General features: G+C 43.3%; 1 protein-coding gene across 3 annotated transcripts in view; it reads right to left on the reverse strand.

The window, feature by feature from the left end:
* Positions 1 to 19861, reverse strand: part of fat1a (FAT atypical cadherin 1a) — a 113484-nt gene that overhangs the window by 74785 nt on the left and 18838 nt on the right. For all 3 annotated transcript variants that reach the window (XM_080419612.1, XM_080419613.1, XM_080419611.1), the window contains exon 3: positions 15888 to 16202. In XM_080419612.1, coding sequence (XP_080275738.1) covers positions 15888 to 16202 — 315 coding nt within the window. The remainder of the gene's footprint in view (positions 1 to 15887; positions 16203 to 19861) is intronic.

The following is a 19861-nucleotide window of genomic DNA, read 5'->3' on the forward strand; positions in this document are numbered from 1 at the left end:
AAACCCAAACCCATCAATGGCACATATGCCTGGAACCAGAATAGCTCGCCACAACATACAGCTCCCCCAAAATAACCCCCTTTCCCCTCTGCACTGCAGAATGCGGGAGCCTCTGTATTCTCTCTCTCTTTTCTCTTTCTTTCCCTTTGCCCTTTCAGCTCAAGGTTTCTGCAAAGCCCTGCGCGGGTGTTAAAGGCGGTTTAAACGGCTTCTAAAGAGTCATTGGGAGTGCCGTAAAAGAGCCCGGCGATGACAGAGAATAAAGGACTCGGTCTCCCAAGAAGCACTCGTCTTCTTTTGTAGTCCCAGAGTTCACTGGAGGGAGTTAATTCCAAAGGACATTTTTAAAGACTATAAAATATGCAAAGGCTGGTCTCTGTTATAGTTGTCACTTTGCAAGGCAACTGAATAAAGGTAAACAGTGGGATCACATTACCAGCTTTTACTAGAGGACGGGGGGGGGGGGGGGGGGGGGGGGGGGGGGGGGGCTCTGCATACTCTGCATGTAGCCTCTCTCTCTCTCTCTCTCTCTCCACGTCAGTGGTGTAAAGTAACTAAGTACATTTACTCAAGTACTGTACTTAAGTACAATTTTGAGGTACTTTAGATTTACTGCGGTATTTCCAATTGTCTGTACTTTTACTTCTACTCCACTACATCTCAGAGGCAAATATTGTTTTACTCCACTACAATTATTTGAAAACTTTAATTACTAGTTACTTTGCAGGTATAAATTATTACATTATAAAACATACGTTAACCACTTTAGTCCTATTTTATACCTAGGCTATTTGAAAATAGCCGATCTACAAGCTCACAACGCGTAGCATCGCGACGCGTTGTGAGCTTGTAGATCTGCTATTTTCAAACATTTTAGTACTTTTACTTTAAGTATATTTTGATACAAATACGTTTGCACTTTTACTCAAGTCAATTTTGAATTCCGGACTTTCACTTGTAACGGAGTACTTCCACATAGCAGTATTGATACTTTTACTTAAGTAAACCATTTGAGTACTTTTTCCACCACTGCTTTCTGTCAAACTCTCCCTTAGTCCTTCTCCTTTTCTTTCCCTTCTCTGCCTCTCTCTCCCTTTCCCTACCACTCTTTCCTTTTCATTTTTTTCTCTTCCCATTCTCCTCTCTCTCTCTCTCTCTCTCTCTCTCTAATCTGCATGTTTACTCGCATCCCCAGTGTGTTCATTTAACTCTTTAATTCTCTCAGTCAGGATTGCACAGTGAGCTTTCCCCATGCAGCGGTGAGCTCCAGATCTCAAGAGTCGGTTGATTATGGTCAAACAATGGCTAAAATAAACTCTTTCTCTAAAGCCGCCCTGCACATTCTAGACACCTTAAACCAAAAAAAAAAAAGAGTACAGGAATGTTCCTTTGATGAAAGACTATAGGAACACTCTTGCAGTGCTGGAGGCCATATAAAAATACAGTTAGCATAGCTAGCACCTGAAACTTAAGGAGCTGCATAAAACCTTTTTGGTTGGAAAGTTAGGCAAGGCCAACCAAGGACCTACACCGAGGGAAGTCTGCAAGTTACGACCGCACTGCATACACACACACACACACACACACACACACACACACACACACACACACACACACACACACACACACACACACACACACACACACACACACACACACACACACACACACACACACACACACACACAGGGAAGGTGTCCTCAGGCGTGGGTTGAGCCGGGCCGACAGTAATTATAGCCATACTGTTTTGAGAAGGCAGGGAAAAACAAGAAGCACGCAAGCAGTGTGTTGCCGCTGTCCTCCAGCTCTCCAACCACCACCTCAAAATGGACGCCTCAGGGGGGGCAGGGAGTGTGTGTGCGTGTGTGTGTGTGTGTGTGTGTGTGTGTGTGTGTGTGTGTGTGTGTGTGTGTGTGTGTGTGTGTGTGTGTGTGTGTGTGTGTGTGTGTGGGCGCGATCATTTATATGTTATGTGAATATGTGTATGAGTAGGTCAGTGTGTGTGTATATTTGGGGGGTGTTAGCCGCCATGGAGCCGTGGGACATTGTGTTGAGCAGCTTCAAACCCAGGAGTTACTGCTGGTGATTACCACTCTGGTGTCTGACACACATAGTTACGGTGACACACATTTAGCTGTGTGACTGCAGACGAACGGGAATGCTGCTGGTTGTCTATACCGGCAGGGTAGAGTCGCGGTGACCCCAACCCCCCCCCCCCCTACACCCGCCGGCCACCAATCCCCAGATCTAAAAGTACTCAAATGTTTTACTTAAGTAAAAGTATGAATACTGCAATGTAGAAGTACTCTGTTACAAGTACTTGTACTTAAAGTACCAAAAGTGAAAGTACTCAAATGTTTGAAAATAGCAGATAGCAGCAGATCACAAGCTCACAACGCGTTGCGGTGCGACGCGTTGTGAGCTTTTTCAAATAGCCTAGGTATAAAATCGGCTATTTTCAAATAGCCTAGGTATAAAATAGGGCTAAAGTGGTTAATGTATGTTTTATAATGTAATAAGTTATATCTGCAAAGTAACTAGTAACTAAAGTTTTCAAATAATTGTAGTGGAGTAAAAGTACAATATTTGCCTCTGATATGTAGTGGAGTAGAAGTAAAAGTATTGGAAATACCTCAACATTGTACTTAAGTACAGTACTTGAGTACATGTATTTAGTTACTTTTCACCACTGCTTGACATGGTTCACTCACTGGTACCGTGTGCTGTCGTTGCAGTGACAACACTTTAGCCATGAGCTAAAAATATTTGATTTGTTGTCTTGGGTTTTTGTTGGGTTTACGCTCGTCTGGGGAAAAACAATAACATCACCCCCTGCAGCAACTCATCTACTCAATTTAGTGTTTGAGGCCGGTTTCTGTCCCCTAGACGCGCAACATCAGTGTTTTCAGTTTGATTGTAAGCTGGTTATTGGTATCCGTGGCGGCATGGTGGGCTAAAGATGTATTTTATTTCGTATTTTATTTCCACACGTATAACCCTTTAAGACCGGGAAAGCATCATTTGTGTCATTTTAAGATTTATTTGGCTATTCAAAAATAGCAGATCCACAAGCTCATATCTGCTATTTTTGAAAAATCTTGAAAATGTGTGCAAATCTTGGAATATATATATATATATTTTTAAAGCGAACATTTGTAAAATATTTAGTTCCAGGGACGCCCAGAAGCAAAGATTTGAGTCTCGCTGATGCCCGCTTAAAAAATAATAATTCAAATATTTGCACAAATGTTCATGATTTTTTTTAAATAGCAGATAGCGCGGCACTAAATAAATCTAAAATGACAGAGATGCGTTCCCGGATTGAATGGGTTAAGAGCTAAATTACGCTGTATTTGTTGTGAGTGTGCCTGACTGAATGACTTCCTGTCTAACTGATTGACTGGCCTGAGAGGTCCATTTGAAGCCCTCAGAGAGACATATTATCTAGCAAGAAGAGAAAAGAAAAACACTTGACACACAGTGTTGAAAGCCCTGCGATGTCACCCAGACAGACCAACAACTAAACACAGCCACGGCAGTGTCGAGAGAAACTGTGTAGGCACATACACATGGTTAGAACATTCTAGACTCTCTCTCTCTCTCTCTGAGAGGAGTCTTTGTGAAGCCTGGCTGACATTTAACTGGATAGCATTATCACCAAGAGGATAGAGCTAGCTAAACCACTTCACAGCTGCAACGCATATATATCACACACACACACACACACACACACACACACACACACACACACACACACACACACACACACACACACACACACACACACACACACACACACACACACACACACACACACACACACACACACACACACACACACACACACACACACACACACACACACACACACACGGGGGTGGGATGTGTGTTATATTGTGATTAACGGAGTGAGTGAGTGACAGTCCGTATACATGCATTTAAAAACCTATCCAGTGTCCTTTCTCTACAGGAGAGAGTCATGTTTGGATTAGTAGAATTATGCTAATGTCTATCTCTGTCCATGATAAGAACAACACATAGACAAGGAGACAGACACATAAAGCCGTCTGACTATCAGGTCTCTCATTAATACCACGTGGTGATAAAATATCAGTGGTGGAAAAAGTACTCAAATGTTTTACTTAAGTAAAAGTATCAATACTGCATGTATGTAGAAATACTCTGTTACAAGTGAAAGTCCGGTATTCAAAATGCACTTGAGTAAAAGTACAAAAGTATTGGCATCAAAATATACTTTCAGTACCAAAAGTAAAAGTACTCATTATGCAGAATGTCCCATTTAAAGTTTTCAAAATGTATAAAAATCTTTTGAAAATAGCAGATCTACAAGCTCACAATGTGTTGCGACGCATTGAGAGCTTGTAGATCGGCTATTTTCAAATGGCCGAAATGTATAGAGGGCTGAAGTGGTAACTAAAGTTTTCAAATAATTGTACTGGAGTAAAAGTATAATATTTGCCTCCAAGATGTAGTGGAGTAGAAGTAAAAGTACTGAAAATTGTACTTAAGTCCAATACTTGAGTAAATGTACTTAGTTACTTTCCTCCTCTGCACGTAAACAAGGAGACAGATACATGAAGCCGTCTGACTATATCAGGTCTCTCATTATTACCACATGGTGATAATGTGACCAGGACCAGGACACATACATGGTTAAAAATAACCCCCCCTCCCCCCACAGCCATACACATGACAGTAGAACTGAGAAAGAAACCACATGAAACTACAGCCCGACCAATGCATCGAGCTGGCCGGTATATGGGCCATTACTTGACTTTTTTGACGACGAGGGTATCGGCAATTATGCAGCAAAAGTGTAGCTGCCCTGGTCCCAGACAAATCTGCCATTGCAAAAAAAGATATCTACACAGTGATATTAGTCTGGCCATGCCAGGCTATCAAAAGTGTCCCCAAGACACAGCTCCAAGATCGGCATCGCTCCCAAAACATCTGGCACCAATCGAGCTCCACATGAAACCAACTGAACAGGGATCAGATTGATGAGGTCATTGTTAGCTGGTGGAGGCCATAACTGAAGTTTATGTGTTAACTGATACCATTTGCTACTATGACCGGACTGAGTCTGTGTCAGGATTTATCCACGTGTTAGTGATTCCCATTGCCAACGTAACTGGCGCGTGTGTGTGTGTGTGTGTGTGTGTGTGTGTATGTGTGTGTGTCTATACATCCAGATGCCTGTGAGAAGGGTTTGATTGACATGTACGCTCATATAAACAGATGGGTAATTGGAAGCCGTGGAGCTGTTTTGGAAAACCAGCTGGGCCATCCCAGCTCCTCCACAGCTAATATAATCTACGATATTTAGACTGGAGGGAGGGAGAGAGAGAGAAAGAGAGAGAGAGAGACAGAGAGAGAGACAGAGAGAGAGACAGAGACAGAGAGAGAGAGAGAGAGGGGGGGGGGGGGCAGTAGCAAAGGAGACAATGACAAATGGATACAAAGAGAAACTAAAAAATATATAGAAATATAGCCAAGGGAAGAGAGACAGACAATGAGAAATAGACTGACAGAGAGAGCAAGACAGAGAGGGAGAGAGTGAGAGATTGTGAGAAGGGAAGATGGAGTACTCATAAGCGAATATATTTTGCAGCATAAACAGAGACTGTGTGTGTGCGGACGTGCGTGTGCGTGCGTGTGTGTGCCTGTCTTTGGGTGGGTGGATGGCTGTGAAACGGCAGTTTCCTGGTGGACTAGGTGTTTATAAGGCTCATGATGTGTACATTCCCAGGCTTGCTCATGCAAAGAAGCCAGGGTCTGGTGTGAGGGAACTGGAGGTCTGGTCTGTCCCAGACGAAGGCCATCACGGGGGATAACACAGTCTAAGCTGCTCTTAGGTGGCCCAATTCCCGCCGGGGGGGGTTTCAGCAGGAGGGCTCAAGAGTCCAGAGTGATGGATGGGGTAAGGGGGAAGGGAGGACACAGAGAGACAGGTGCAAGTGTGTATCTGTGTCATTTTTAACTCCTGAGAGTGTCAGAATGGACCCTTCTCGGTTCATAAGAGTTAAAGTGACACTCTGAAGGTGAGGATCTGGCTGCTGCTGGGTGGTCCACCTTGCTGGTTTGAAACCCCCCGCGGAGGGAAGATAGATATACTGAAGGACAGCAACAGGTGGGCTCAGGAGCACATTATAAATGAGAAGAGACACACTATGGATCTCATTTTCCTCCCTACTGTTCCTGCGGGACAGGAAGGGCCTTTGTCCTGTATTGCGCTCAGGTTCTCTCTTTAATGGCTGTGTGAGACCCGTGCCAGTTGTTTGGGACCAAAAATCACAGGAAACGGCAGGAAGTTGTTGGAGGTAGTATCGGCTTCCTATCTGGCATCCCTCCAGTGCTTATCGGCTGGGGGCCTTAACATGTCACGGCCAGCACTTTGTGTATGTACATACTGTATGTCTCTGTGTGTGTTCGTGTGTGTGTGTGTGTGTGTGTGTGTGTGTGTGTGTGAGAGAGAGAGGGAGAGAGAGAGAGAGAGAGAACATAGAGGCGTGAATGCATATTTTCTCCCCCTCCCTCAATGAAAACCACAGAAAGCGTTGTTGAAAGGTGATACGAACGCTGCAAGCATGAATGCTTTGCAGCACCGGATCCCAATAGATACGGACCACCCCCCCCCCCTCTATCCCACTGTAAGCACGTCCCCCCCCCCCCCCCCCCATTCTTCTTCTTCCTAACAGCTTTTCATGCGATGGCGGGGGCATTACGAATGCATATAAAAAAACCTCACAGGAGGAGCAGCTGAGCCTTGCCAAGGCATCACCCGAGATATTCCTTTTCAGCCCAGGACAAAGAGGGTTGTTGGCTTCAGGCTCGGCGGGGGTGGGGTGGGGGTGTGGGGGGTGCTGAGGCTGGGGGGGCGCTGGGCATCGCCGTTTAGCCCTGTGTGTTATGAGAGCGCGGCCTCAAAAAAACTTCACCCGGGTTTACCTTTTCTTTCCATCTCTGTTCTGACCTGCCAAACTGAAAAGGTGCCACTAAAGGGCCAAATACACAATCGGGAGCACGCCGACCCAGGGCCTCAAAAAAGAAAGGGGGGAAAATAGGAAACCGGGTGTAACAGGAGGCCCATTTGAATCAATGGCTTCTGCTATACTATTGTTAGACGAGCGGAACACAGGCCAGCTCTTTATGATAGGTGGAGTCTTTTTTTTTCCTTCTTTTTTTTTTGTAAAGGCTTTATGCACACACCGAGCACGGCTCTCATATAACAGGTGAGAATTCCATACCAACGACAATACATCCGGAGAAAGTGGTGTAAAGTAACTAAGTACATTTACTCAAGTACTGTACTTAAGTACAATTTTGAGGTACTTTCACTTTACTGGAGTATTTCCGATTGTCTGTACTTTTACTACTACTCCACTACATCTCGGAGGCAAATATTGTACTTTTACTCCACTACAATTATTTGAAAACTTTAGTTACTGGTTACTTTGCAGATATAAATGATTACGTTATAAAACATACATTAACCACTTTAGCCCTATTCTATACCTAGGCTATTTGAAAATAGCCGATCTACAAGCTCACAACGTGTCGCATCGCGTTGTGAACTTGTAGATCTGCTATTTCCAAACATTTTAGTACCTTTAGTTTTGGTACATTAAGTACATTTTGATACCAATACTTTTGTACTTTTACTCAAGTAAATTTTGAATTCCGGACTTTTACTTGTAACAGAGTACTTCTACATTGCAGTATTGATACTTTTACTTAAGTAAAACATTTGAGTACTTTTTTCACCACTGTATAACAGGTAAGAATTGCATACCAACGACAATACATCAGGAGGTGAAGGAGGGTTTGGGGGGCTGAGGGAAAAAAAAAACTCCTGTGGAAATGGAACAATGAGCACGTGTGTCAGTGAAAGGTTTGTAGGGACACGTTTAACTCATTGGCATTTCCTGCCGAAGGTTCTTGCTAAATGTTAGCAGGTTAATTTTTAATGGAGTGAATGAGTGCCCACCCTGAAGTAGTGTGTGTTATCAGAGTGATTCAGAGGGAACGGTCCAAACCAGGAAGTAGATTAGGAGTGGATATACAGTGATAGAAGATAAACACACTCCAAGTGATATATGCCCTACTTCTCTCCCCTGTCCCTCCCAGACAAACTTCCTGTGTGTGTGTGTGTGTGTGTGTGTGTGTGTGTGTGTGTGTGTGTGTGTGTGTGTGTGTGTGTGTGTGTGTGTGTGTGTGTGTGTGTGTGTGTGTGTGTGTCAGCAAGTCACGATGGCTCGCCCACACACACACACTTTGGGGGCATACTAGTCGAGCTCAAAGTCCGCTCGGTCACAGGAGGCCAGCGGCATTTCAAAAGAACACGGGAACCCGTTTGAGCAGGTAATGATTCCGTGATTCTGCCGATCTCTGTGTGAGACCAGAGGAAAGTAAAGGTTTGGCATGGGGTGGAAATAGCCAAGTAAGCATGAGGAGTAGGGGGGGGTCGGGGGGTCTTCCACCCACACAGCACTCAGGGTCATTATGCAATGTGGTCTGCAAAAAAAATAAGAATACAAAAAAATAAGTAGCAGAAAGAATTCTTAAAAATACAAATTAGAGATGTTTTCTTAAAGCCCTGAAAGAATCCTGTCCAGTGTGGGAGAATGGAGGATGGAGGGAGAGAGAGAGAGAGAAAGGGAGAGGGGGGGGGGGGGGGTAAGAGGGATGGGGAGGGGAGCCGTGAAGACTATGGTATGTGTAGTAATAAACCTGATAGGTCTCCTATTCATTACAGCCAGTGGGTTAGTTGGAGTGTGGTGCGTGTGTGTGTCCGTGCGTGCGCATGTATGTGGGTGAGTGTACGTGGATGCATGTGCATACCAGCCGTCATCATTCTATATTTATACCCAGCGTTATGAACGGATCAGTCTTCGTAATGTGACACAAAAGCATGTCATATACTATACTATCCAATGGCAACATGTCTACATGTCACCCCCCCCTCCCCCCATCTCTCCCCTGATCCAGAGATAAGAGACCCTCAGCCTCTCATATCTAACCAACACAATTTCCATCTCCAAGAACAGCAGCACAAAGAACAAGTGGGCAAGACCCCCTGCTCTTTCCTAAGCTCTCTCTCTCTCTCTCTTTCTCTCTCTCTCGCTCTCTCTCCCTCTCTATAACTGAACAGGCTATATGCAGACCTTGTGGTTCCAGTCTCTTAGCTCTTAGGATTGTGGTGCTGTCTGTTGGAGAGCGAGCGAGCGAGAGAAGCAGTGGGGTAAAGTAACTAAGTACATGTACTTAAGTACTGTACTGAAGTACAATTTTGAGGTATTTGTACTTTACTTGAGTATTTCCAATTTCCAATACTTTTGCTTCTACTCCACTACATCTCAGAGGCAAATATTGTACTTTTACTCCACTGGAATTATTTGAAAACTTGACTAGTGACTAGTTACTTTGCAGATATAAATTATTACACTATAAAACATACATTAACCACATTAGCCCTATTTTATACCTAGGTTATTTGAAAATAGCCGATCTACAAGCTCACAACGCGTCGTGAGCTTGTAGATCTGCTATTTTCAAACATTTTAGCACTTTTACGTTTGGTACTTTAAGTACATTTTGATACCAATGCTTTTGTACTTTTACTCAAGTAAAATTTTGAATTCCAGACTTTCACTTGTAACAGAGTACATCTGCAATGCAGTATAGATACTTTTACTTAAATAAAACATTTGAGTACCTTTTCCACCACTGGAGAGAAGGAGGGCGAGAGAGAGGGGGGGGGGGGGGTCGAAGGAGAGAAGAGCTGGCCTTGCACTTTAATAACAAACCAAAGTCAGAGAACAACCCAAACAGCGGGACTTGTTTACTCGGCAGAAATTAAGCAGGAGCCCTAAGCCTTTCATCCTGGGCTTTACTGAGCCAGTAGTGGGGATCATTGGCCAAACGCACACACCACCCAACATGCCGTAGAGACTGGAGAGAAGTCTTCATCTGTGTCAGTGACCTGCTTGGATGAACTCACTCAGCTGTCGTGCTGCACGCAGCACAATTGCACTTAAGGTGCACTCTCAGGATTGTTTAGTTTACTTTAGTTTAGTTTTTTTGTTTTCTAAACTCACCCACTTCAGACTTTACCTCAGCATCTAGTGCACTCATCACTCCTTGTTTTACTTCTTTAGTACTTATTTTACTTCATTACTTACTTTTTTATAAATATATGCTACTTGTCTAACATATTCCAAGGTTATTTGTCTAAGATAGCCACATATTCCAAGTATGTTATTTAGATAGCATGTGATTTAACCCATTAAGACCTGAGGCAATTCTTAAAAATGTTTTCTAAATCCTAACAGTTTTTTGAAAAAAAATCTAAAAACAATGTTTACGATTTTTCAAAAATAGTTTGAATAGCCAAAGAAATCTAAAGTGACACAGATGCGTTCCAGGTCTTAATGGGTTCAGAACACTATAACTATAAAAGTATAGTTTTAAAAATCGTTTAAAAGTCAAGTGGATGGCAGTGTTCACACAGACTATAGAAAAAAATACAATGGTGAACGACATAGTTACAGTTATCTTTATAGTTATCGTGCCCGGTAGTTTAGACAGATGCTAGGTTAATGAATACTAATAACAATCATAATGTTTACTTGGTATCCTAGGTTACTTTGTGGCGCTTCATTTCTTTGTACTCTACGTGCGTGACTATTTATCTTGTTTGTTATTAGGGTTCATGCCATGTACTTTGATGTTGTACTGTGTCACTCTGGATGAGTATGCCTAAATGGCAAAATTGTTAAGATCATGCTTTTGTATGCTCCCAAACAAACAGCGGTCGGTGGTTCACAGTTCCGCGGTCACTGAACTCCATTACTTGACAAAGAATGGACACAGAGAGAGCATGATGATGCAACTGCAAGATAAGTAGATTCATAATGAGTTTGACCCATTTCACATCCAGAGCAGCTGATGACATTTAACACTTCTCATGGGGATCTGGTGAGAGTCATGATGCTACATGCTCAATATGAGCCTGTCCACAAGTTTTATGTAAGTTTTAAAGGCCCAATCTGCGATGGTTTTGAAACATTTAATTAGGGTTGCAAATATGCTATTGGGAACTGTTTTACCCCATCGTAAATCAAAACAAAGGTGTGTGTGTGTGTGTGTGTGTGTGTGTGTGTGTGTGTGTGTGTGTGTGTGTGTGTGTGTGTGTGTGTGTGTGTGTGTGTGTGTGTGTGTGTGTGTGTGTGTGTGTGTGTGTGTGTGTCTTTTCTTCTTTTTTTATCACTGATTGGGCCTTTAAGAGGAAAAGAAAAATGACTGAGGGGGAAAAAACACCTTTAGTACCAGAGTGCATGACTTTACTTTTAAAGGCTTCAAAACATAGTTATAGTCTGAATTAGGCAACGATATTAAAACAAATGATTAAAACCAAGGCTGCTTTACTTGCTGTAATCTGTTAAACCCCCCAAAGGCATGCCTATCTATCTATCTAAATTGTATTTGTACTTCCAAAATGAGTTTCAATTGAGGAATGTATCCGTTTCAGTGACATCTGACCGATTGTCTGTGCGTCACATTCAAAGCCGGGTTGTACGGCTGGACGTGCGACTGAAGGCCACAGGAAGGGCCTGTGGTGGGATGCTAGCCGAGCTAGCCCGAAAGATACGCCTTTCATATGGAGCCCTCTGACAAACCACCGGCAAAACATAGGCCTAAAGCTCTTTTTCCCCTCTTTCTCCACTCCTTCATAGCGCTTTGTAGATACGCCAAGACAGGGCCCATGCTTCCATTGCAATTTTCGGACTGTGTAATTACAGAGGCTTGCGTGTTGTAAATTTAAACTTTTTCAAAAACCTGCAATATGCGGTGAGAATGTCATATTGAGTTGATAATGTGGACAGATATCGGGACTATTTTCATCCCCACTTAATGACACAGACATAGAAAATAAAATATAATTTCTAATCTCCTCTGAGGACATGGTGGAGGCTGATTCTGAATTGAAAGGAGGCTCCATTCTCCCTCTCTCTCTCCTTTGACTCACCATCTTCCTCTTTATGCTCGATAGCTACCCCTGCTCTCTCCTCACCTCCTTTCCTTTTCTCTTCCTAAGTCGTCTATAAATCTGTCCTCCGAACAGGGAGGACAAAAGCAATCGAGCAGTGATTTAACGAAACTCGTCTTTTGTAGGAAAGGTGAGCCTGACATGAGAGGCTCTGTGTCCTGCTGATAACATTTGAACATGCTTTAATATGCGTAAACAGATCTCAGCCCCGTCGCCCTCTGTGCACAGAACGGTTGTTTTTTGTTTTCCTTTCATCATACAGCTCATTCCTCCGACATTCTAATAAAATGCAGCCAGTGTTCATGTAAACAGGCTGCTTTCCTCAGTGGGTACTGGCCATAAACTCTAAGATTTCATAAGAACGCCTTAAGCCGGAAGGTGTGATGGTGGTGACGGTGGTGGAGGGGGCATGTTTACCCCAAAATATGTGGGTTAGGAGGAATTTATGCAGAGGCTGAGCGAACGGGTTACTAAATGGGTTGTTGATTAAAAAAACGAGAAACAATGCATGTTGCACAAGAATGAACTCAGTAGAGTGCAGACCTCCGTAAAAGGCTTAAAATGTGCTCACAGTTTGCTCATTGTACTAAACTGGCCTGATGGTGGCGCTATAAGAAACAGTAATAGTCTATATGCCCAGCAGCCATATTGGAAGGAAATTGGGCCTTCACAGGTGTTACCAATGATACTAATGAAGGCTCTGTTCCATTTAGTGTAGCACAGTGGTTCTCAAACTTTTTAATTTCAAGGACTCCCATAACTCTGAGAGTGTACAAATGGAACCAAATGGACCCGTTCCATTTGTACACTCTCAGAGTTACACACCCGTAAGGGGCCATTTGGAACCCCCTCAAGGAACCCTGGACCACACTTTGAGACCAGAATGGAACAGAGCCTTAATTAGTATTATTGGTAACACCTGTTAAGGAAGTAAGAAGATGCCCAATTTCTTTCCAATATGGCTGCTGTGCATAGAGCCTATTGAGGTTACGAGAAATCTATTCACCTGTTTCCTAGGCTGTGTGATTTCCACTTCCTGTCGATTTGATTCAATGACATCCAATGAAACTGGTCAGATGACCAATGATATCCAATGAAATCGACAGGAAGTGGAAAACACACAGCCTAGGAAACAGGTGAATAGGTTTCTACCTCTTGGGAGCATGAATGTGCATGGTAAATTTCAAGGCAGATAGACAGATGGGTGAAAACAACTTCCTTGGTGGATCATAAACAAAAGAAAAACATATATGATGGGGCAATAGTCATGATGGCAACTTCGATCTAAACTTCAAATAGACACCGATTCAGGATTCACATGGCAGTCCATGGGTCCTCCAGTGGATGGCACCATGCCTCCCACGTGGTGAAGGTTAAATGAAAATCATTAGGGTTGAGGCAGAATTGATCAAGAGGGGTTGTATTGATCCGCTCATTGACCAGAGGGAACCACAGAGGCTCTTAAAGCAACAGTGACTGATCAAACATCATTACATTTAGACAGCAGGTGAAATGCAGCAAAACGTAGGTCTGGTGAAAAACTTTTGGAAAATAGAGACGATCACTTGTGTGCGCGCGCGCGAGTGCGTGTGTGTGTGTTCCTTTACTTCATTACAGGTTAGTGTTCCAGAGAAGGAACAATATCCCTCTAAACAGTGAGGCCCGTGAAACGTGCTTTCTTCACAACCAGAGCCTCTCTTGCCTTCCCTTTAGAAAATAGCTTTTTGTGCATGAGTGCTTTACTGGACGGCAAATATTTAATTTCCCTTCCACTTTTCTTCCTTCAGCCTTGCAGATTTCTTATCAGTTCAACGTAAGCTGACATCATTGTGCATGCACACGCACAAAACACAAAAACCTATCTGTCCTCACCCAGCTTCGGGTAACACTGAGGGTGAATTCAGAACCACACCTTGGCTTTCTCCCTGCTATAGAGCCCTTCCTTTTTTTTTGCTTCCTTGACTCTCCTTCTTGGAGAGTGGCCAGGATTAGGCCAAGGCTTGCAGGGGAAAGGCATGCTACTACATGGCGAATCCTTATTTGGTCAGAAAATTCACATTGGCCACTTCAAACCAAAATAACCCCCAGTTTGTTGATGTGACTGCCTTGGAATATGAGGACCACACACAAGTCAATGAGGACAAATTGGGAGCAACAGTTCCACCCCTACATTCCTCATTTCAATTTTAAATGAGCACTAGCATTCAGCGCAATCACAGAGAATCATGCAAACTCAAGAGGTAAGCTAGACTCGGTAATTAACGCTTACCGAAAGACGTATGTGGACTATAAACAAGTTTGTTTTCCATTCCCGTGCGCAATGTTAATGACAATTAGGGTAATTTACTTTCATACTCACTGACTGACAAGCCCAGCAGGAGTTTTCCATTTTGGCCTACTTATGCTAAGGCCAATTATGAATAAGACAAGCCACACTACAATTACTCTGGTTGTGTGTGTGTGTGTGTGTAGGTCTGCAGAGAAGAAAATGAAATGCAGTGAATAATAATTTCATCTGTAATATCTGCACAAAGCAGAATTTAAATTGACGTTGCAGCAGTGCAACTCAGCATGTCTATAACGCAGCACTCAATCCCTGCATGTTACCGAGCCCAAAAATCCTGAACCCTACAAGCAAAGCCTGTACAGACATAGAAATCCTGTCTGTACACACACAAGCTTCACTTTGCTCCTTTCGTCAAGTATTTTCCTCCACGTTCGTCACTAAAACCATGCCTGCGCTCTGGCAGGGCTTTAAAAAAGAAATCCGATGAAATATTCATCGTCCCCTCCATTTGCAGAAGGTCCATTATGTGATACTGTGTAGAGTGTTAAGAGTGGGAAAAGCCCCTGTAGATTCCCCTGTAAGCGACCGCTGTGCCGTCCCACGCCAACATCGGGACGTTCACACTGCAGACCCTTTCACAAGACAGCAAACAGTAGCGTCCTCTTGGAAAAAAAGAGACACTGCTCTTCAGTGTCTGCTGGCTGTCCTGCATCTCAAAACCAAAGCTCAAGAGCCTTCATGGGTAATTTAACATCACGACCCGCGCTTCATATACATTTGCCCTTTTGCCTGTGACGCCCTCGCTTGAAGTAACCGGACATGGCACGTCATTTCTCTCCATGTGTCCTCTTTCTCTCAGCCCACCCTCTGAGTTCAGCATGATTGTGGAAGTCAATAATAACGTGAGCCACTCAGTGACAGGTTAATGTTATTAATACTCTTAAAATGCAGACTTGGCCTGTCGGAAACGGTCTCGCTTTTGAAATGCGACGCGAAGTAAGTGTACATGAGGCAAAAAACTCCTGCATATAGTCTGGGTGCAGTGTTTCCTTGCTGAACTAGCAGACATGTTTAAGATTAGCCTTTGCCTTTGACTGCATTGTAAACACATGACTGCGGCAGCTCGTTGACACACATCAGAGCAGTTAGTATACTATCATGTGCTATACAGAGGGCCGAGCGTCTTAGGCCTTCAGCAGAGTTTCTTTCCGACCAAACACTATGCCCGATTTAATTAGCTCCATCTCTCTAGGCCTGTCACAATTAATACATAATCATCTAATCGCAATTATTTGAGATAATCGCAATTATCTTTGCATAATCGTCATAATCGTTTCCATGTTGAAAGATTTTCACTCATTTTCAAATAGTAAAAAGCCGAAATAGCAGATCCGCGTCACGAAGTGACGCGTTGTAAGCTTGTATATCAGCTATTTCTGCTTTTGTTCAATCATGTGCGTACCATCGCACATGATTGAACACCACTGCTGCTCTCAAGAGCATATTGTGAGGTGGTTTCCACCATCTTACCTGTCTTGGTGTTAATGGCGAAGAAGCCCTGGGGGTTCCCGCTGGTGATCCTGTACGTGAGCTTGTCGCTGGCCTTGGCGTCCGGGTCCACCGCCTCGATCTGTATGATGGACACGTCCTTGGGGGAGTTCTCCATGACGGAGGGGTAGTAGACGGGCTCGGAGGTCTGCGGCGCGTTGTCGTTGACGTCCTGCACCTCGACGTAGACCTCCACGAAGGCGGAGAGCGGCACCACGCCGCGGTCCATGGCGTAGACCGTCAGCCAGTAGTGGGACGTGGTCTCGTGGTCCAGCAGCTCCTGTGTTCGAATGACGCCTGGTGGACAAGGGAAATGAGATATGTTTAGTTTTACATTTGTGGAAACCTTGTATGTCCAAAATCTAGAAATGTTTTATTATAATGTTTTTGTATAATCTTTTTTTAAAGGAGTAGTTCACCCAAAACATTACTAATTATCTATTAATTGCACACCCCATGAAGCCTTGAATTCATGGATTTATTTTAGTTTTTGTCGCATTCCTAAGCCAATAATTCGATTACAGGTGAAAAGATGCTAATGTATCCGGTAGGAGACTCAAAGTAGACTCAAAGTAGACTCTCCTACCGGAAATACACCCGGTCATCAAATTATTGGCTTAGGAATGCGACAAAAACAAAAGAGAATCCATGAATTCAAGGGTTCATGGGGTGTGTAATTGATAGAAAATAAGTACTTTTTTGGGTGAACTACTCCTTTAAAATAGCAGATCTACAAGTTCACAAGATCAGCTATTTTCACTACTTTGGTGTGACACTCTTGTACAACTAAGTAGGGCATTAATCTGCGGAAAAACATTTAAAAAAGCCAGACGGTGAGGATATTCTATTATTTTCTACCACAGCACATTTCAGTTGAAGGCAACAATAAAAAAAATCGCACATCACTGCCTACTCAATCAGTGATTTATGATATCGATCGGTGAAGGAAGAAGAGAGGCAGATGCTTTGAAAAGTGCCTATAATCTGCCACCGTTAAAGAGGGAGCTGGGAAAAGAATAACGGGCAAGCTGGTGGGACATCAACAACCACTGCTCTTGTCTTTACATTGGCTGGCAGGAGGGACAGCGGCTGGCCATATGCCATGTGGGGCCTACGGCCCTCAGCTGAGCAAACACACAGACTTTTCAGAGTTGTTTGAGTGGAGGATGGGTGGCTTGTGGGGGAGTGATACATCAAAGGTGTTATGTAAAGACACCGCTAGACCGAACATGTTAACGGTACATAGTCATTTCATTTAACAATAGGTTTTGAATGCACATGTAGGGCGTATTATAGGAATAACCCAACAGTTTTTTTCAACCTTATCTTTCTGTCTTCATCAGTGGGAGTAAGTCCGTCAACACTCTATGTATCGGCGACTCACCAAAGCAGCAAATCGAAAGCGCCACAGATTGTGTTCAAAAACGTATAGCCGTTATACCCTCTCTGCTGTTATGGACAATGACAAAGAACTGCTCGAGAACCAAGGCATTGTAGTGAATTTTAGAGAAAATGTGTGTGTTTTCTCAGCCGGTATCTCAGCCAGCAATCAGAAACCTTTTTACCAGGTTGCAGACCTGGTCTATAGATACACTCCAGCTAGTAGTGTCTTACTCTTTTGCATGACCTTTTCCTCATTGGCTGTTTTTTTAGCCAATGAGGGCTCAATGTACTCTCAGAATATGGGATCTAAAGACGACACACAATACTGTGTTCGGCCTGTGTAACTCTATGGTAAGTGGTGCCGTTGCTCAATGTCCTCTCAGAATATGGGATCTAAAAACGTTGTTTAGTGAGAGAAATAAGCAACGGTATAATATGACTGTGTCATATCTTGTTTTTTTGTGTTGATCGACATAGTTAATGTCACAACATGACTGAGATCTACAAATTCGACAGTGGAGTAGTTTGTATGTGTGTGCACGCAAGTTACGCAAAACTAAAGGCAATATGAGACAATTGAAATCAGTAGAACCCCCTTTTATTTATTTCTCAAAGAGAGGAGAGATATGCCCGCACACTGCCACTTGCACGTTCAAGAGAACGTTTATTGATGCAACAACGTTTCGGTCGTGTAGACCTTCCTGAGGTTCTTAAAGAAATTATACATAAACCCCCTTTTACGCTTTTCTTTTTGTTTGGCAGGCATCTGGCTTCTAAGACTAAAACATCTTCACATATCCATCACTAGGTAGCTTGAGAGAGAGGAAGTGTGCGATCAAAAGAGATATGTACCAATGAAATTCCGTAGCCATTTTTCTAAACCTACTTAATTATACCAAAGCCAAAAATCTTTTGAAAAGGCCCACCTTCATGAACAAAGTGAAAACACAGGAAAAACAGTGTTTATTCTTCACTATAGCGAGTCGAGATTTCAAAACGCACAACACCAATAATAAACATGAGCTCACTGTTTATCTTGATACTGACAGATACAGTGTGGGTGTTGGTCATTTTTCATGAGATGTAAAGCATAGCAACACACACCCACTGTCAAAGTTTACCGGTGGCCTGAAGTAGATAAGGAGACATTAAGGAGATAAGGAGACTTCCATGGACGCGAACGCAGTTCACCATGGAAGTTACTTTCTGTTGCACAGTTGCTGACTTTGAAAAGTCCTTTGTTCGCCAACTGGAACTCAATGAATCACACCGTGGGCCTGTAACTGAGAGCAGCCTATCCTTTTAGCCTGAGGAAGGGTGCAAGTTCTCTCCAAAGAAGACCCACGCTGCCACTAAAAAACCCTCACTTTCAAGGGTAGGGTCGTTCTCCATTCTCAAGCACAGGTTTGGGGGTCTTTCTCGAGTTCCTGTGGTTTTCTGCCAAGGATCCGGCACTGTCGTTACTCATCATTACAGCTACTCCTAAGTTAGCTGGAGGCATGTAATAAGACAGGGCAGTATGGGAGAAGGAAACCGATAGCTCTCCCATGATTCCTGTAGGCAACAAGGGGGGTATCCGAGGGAGGATCATATATAGGTTATATCTTCAGTGCGTAATATGGTCGGTTTTAAGCAGTGAAACTTGTCTGGCCAGACTTGCAGGGGCAAAACTATAAATGCAGCCGAACGTGTTGCAGGAAATCGCTAAAATAAGCCTCATAACGACAAGGAAGGTTAAAAAAAATTACTAATTGATACAATGTATCTCAGTACAGACAACATCTACTGCAGTGACTGAAAGTCATGCTGTTGCCGAAGCAGACTGAAAAGAAAAATGTGGCTACTACTGGAGGAAAAAAATATATACAGTGCAGCAGGAAATTGCAAATGTGATACATAAATAAGAAATGGACATGTTAATCTGACTGCTAGCATCCTGAGAGTTCGGAGAGGGCTGAATGATTTGACTGAATGTTTGAGCCACTTAGGGAGTGTGTGTGTGTGTGTGTGTGTGTGTGTGTGTGTGTGTGTGTGTGTGTGTGTGTGTGTGTGTGTGTGTGTGTGTGTGTGTGTTGGGGGGGGGGGGGTGTTGAGGACAACACTAGGGGGGAAAGGGTGTGAAGGAAATTTTGTTTTCTGAGCAGTAATTGTTTGTTGAGCTCTAACTATCTACCAAATTTGATATGCTCCATTTCTGTTGCTCAGAAGGAACTTTTTTCATGGAACAAATCATATGATTGACTGAAAACTTTATAATTGCATTCTTAAAATGAATCACTTTTGTTGAGTTGCATCTCAAAACTTTAATAAAGATAGAAAGTGCTTAAATTAGCATTTTTAGGCAATTTCAGTTATTTTCAATTTTTAAATCCTTATTCGTCTTTGACCCAAATACGAATGGGAGGCTAAAGATAACAATATAGAATGGTACAGGGAGGATGGATGGGGAAACCGTGACTGTCTGAGGAGATGGAAACAAATGGAAAGAGACAGCGGGAGAGGCATGGGTGATGCGGTCATGTGTGGACCCCCCCCCACCCCCCGACAAAAAGGGCTGAGAACAGCCTAATAAG

Source organism: Gymnoscopelus braueri (genome assembly GCF_963280865.1).
Source record: "Gymnoscopelus braueri genome assembly, chromosome: 2".
NCBI classification, from domain to species: Eukaryota; Metazoa; Chordata; class Actinopteri; order Myctophiformes; family Myctophidae; genus Gymnoscopelus; species Gymnoscopelus braueri.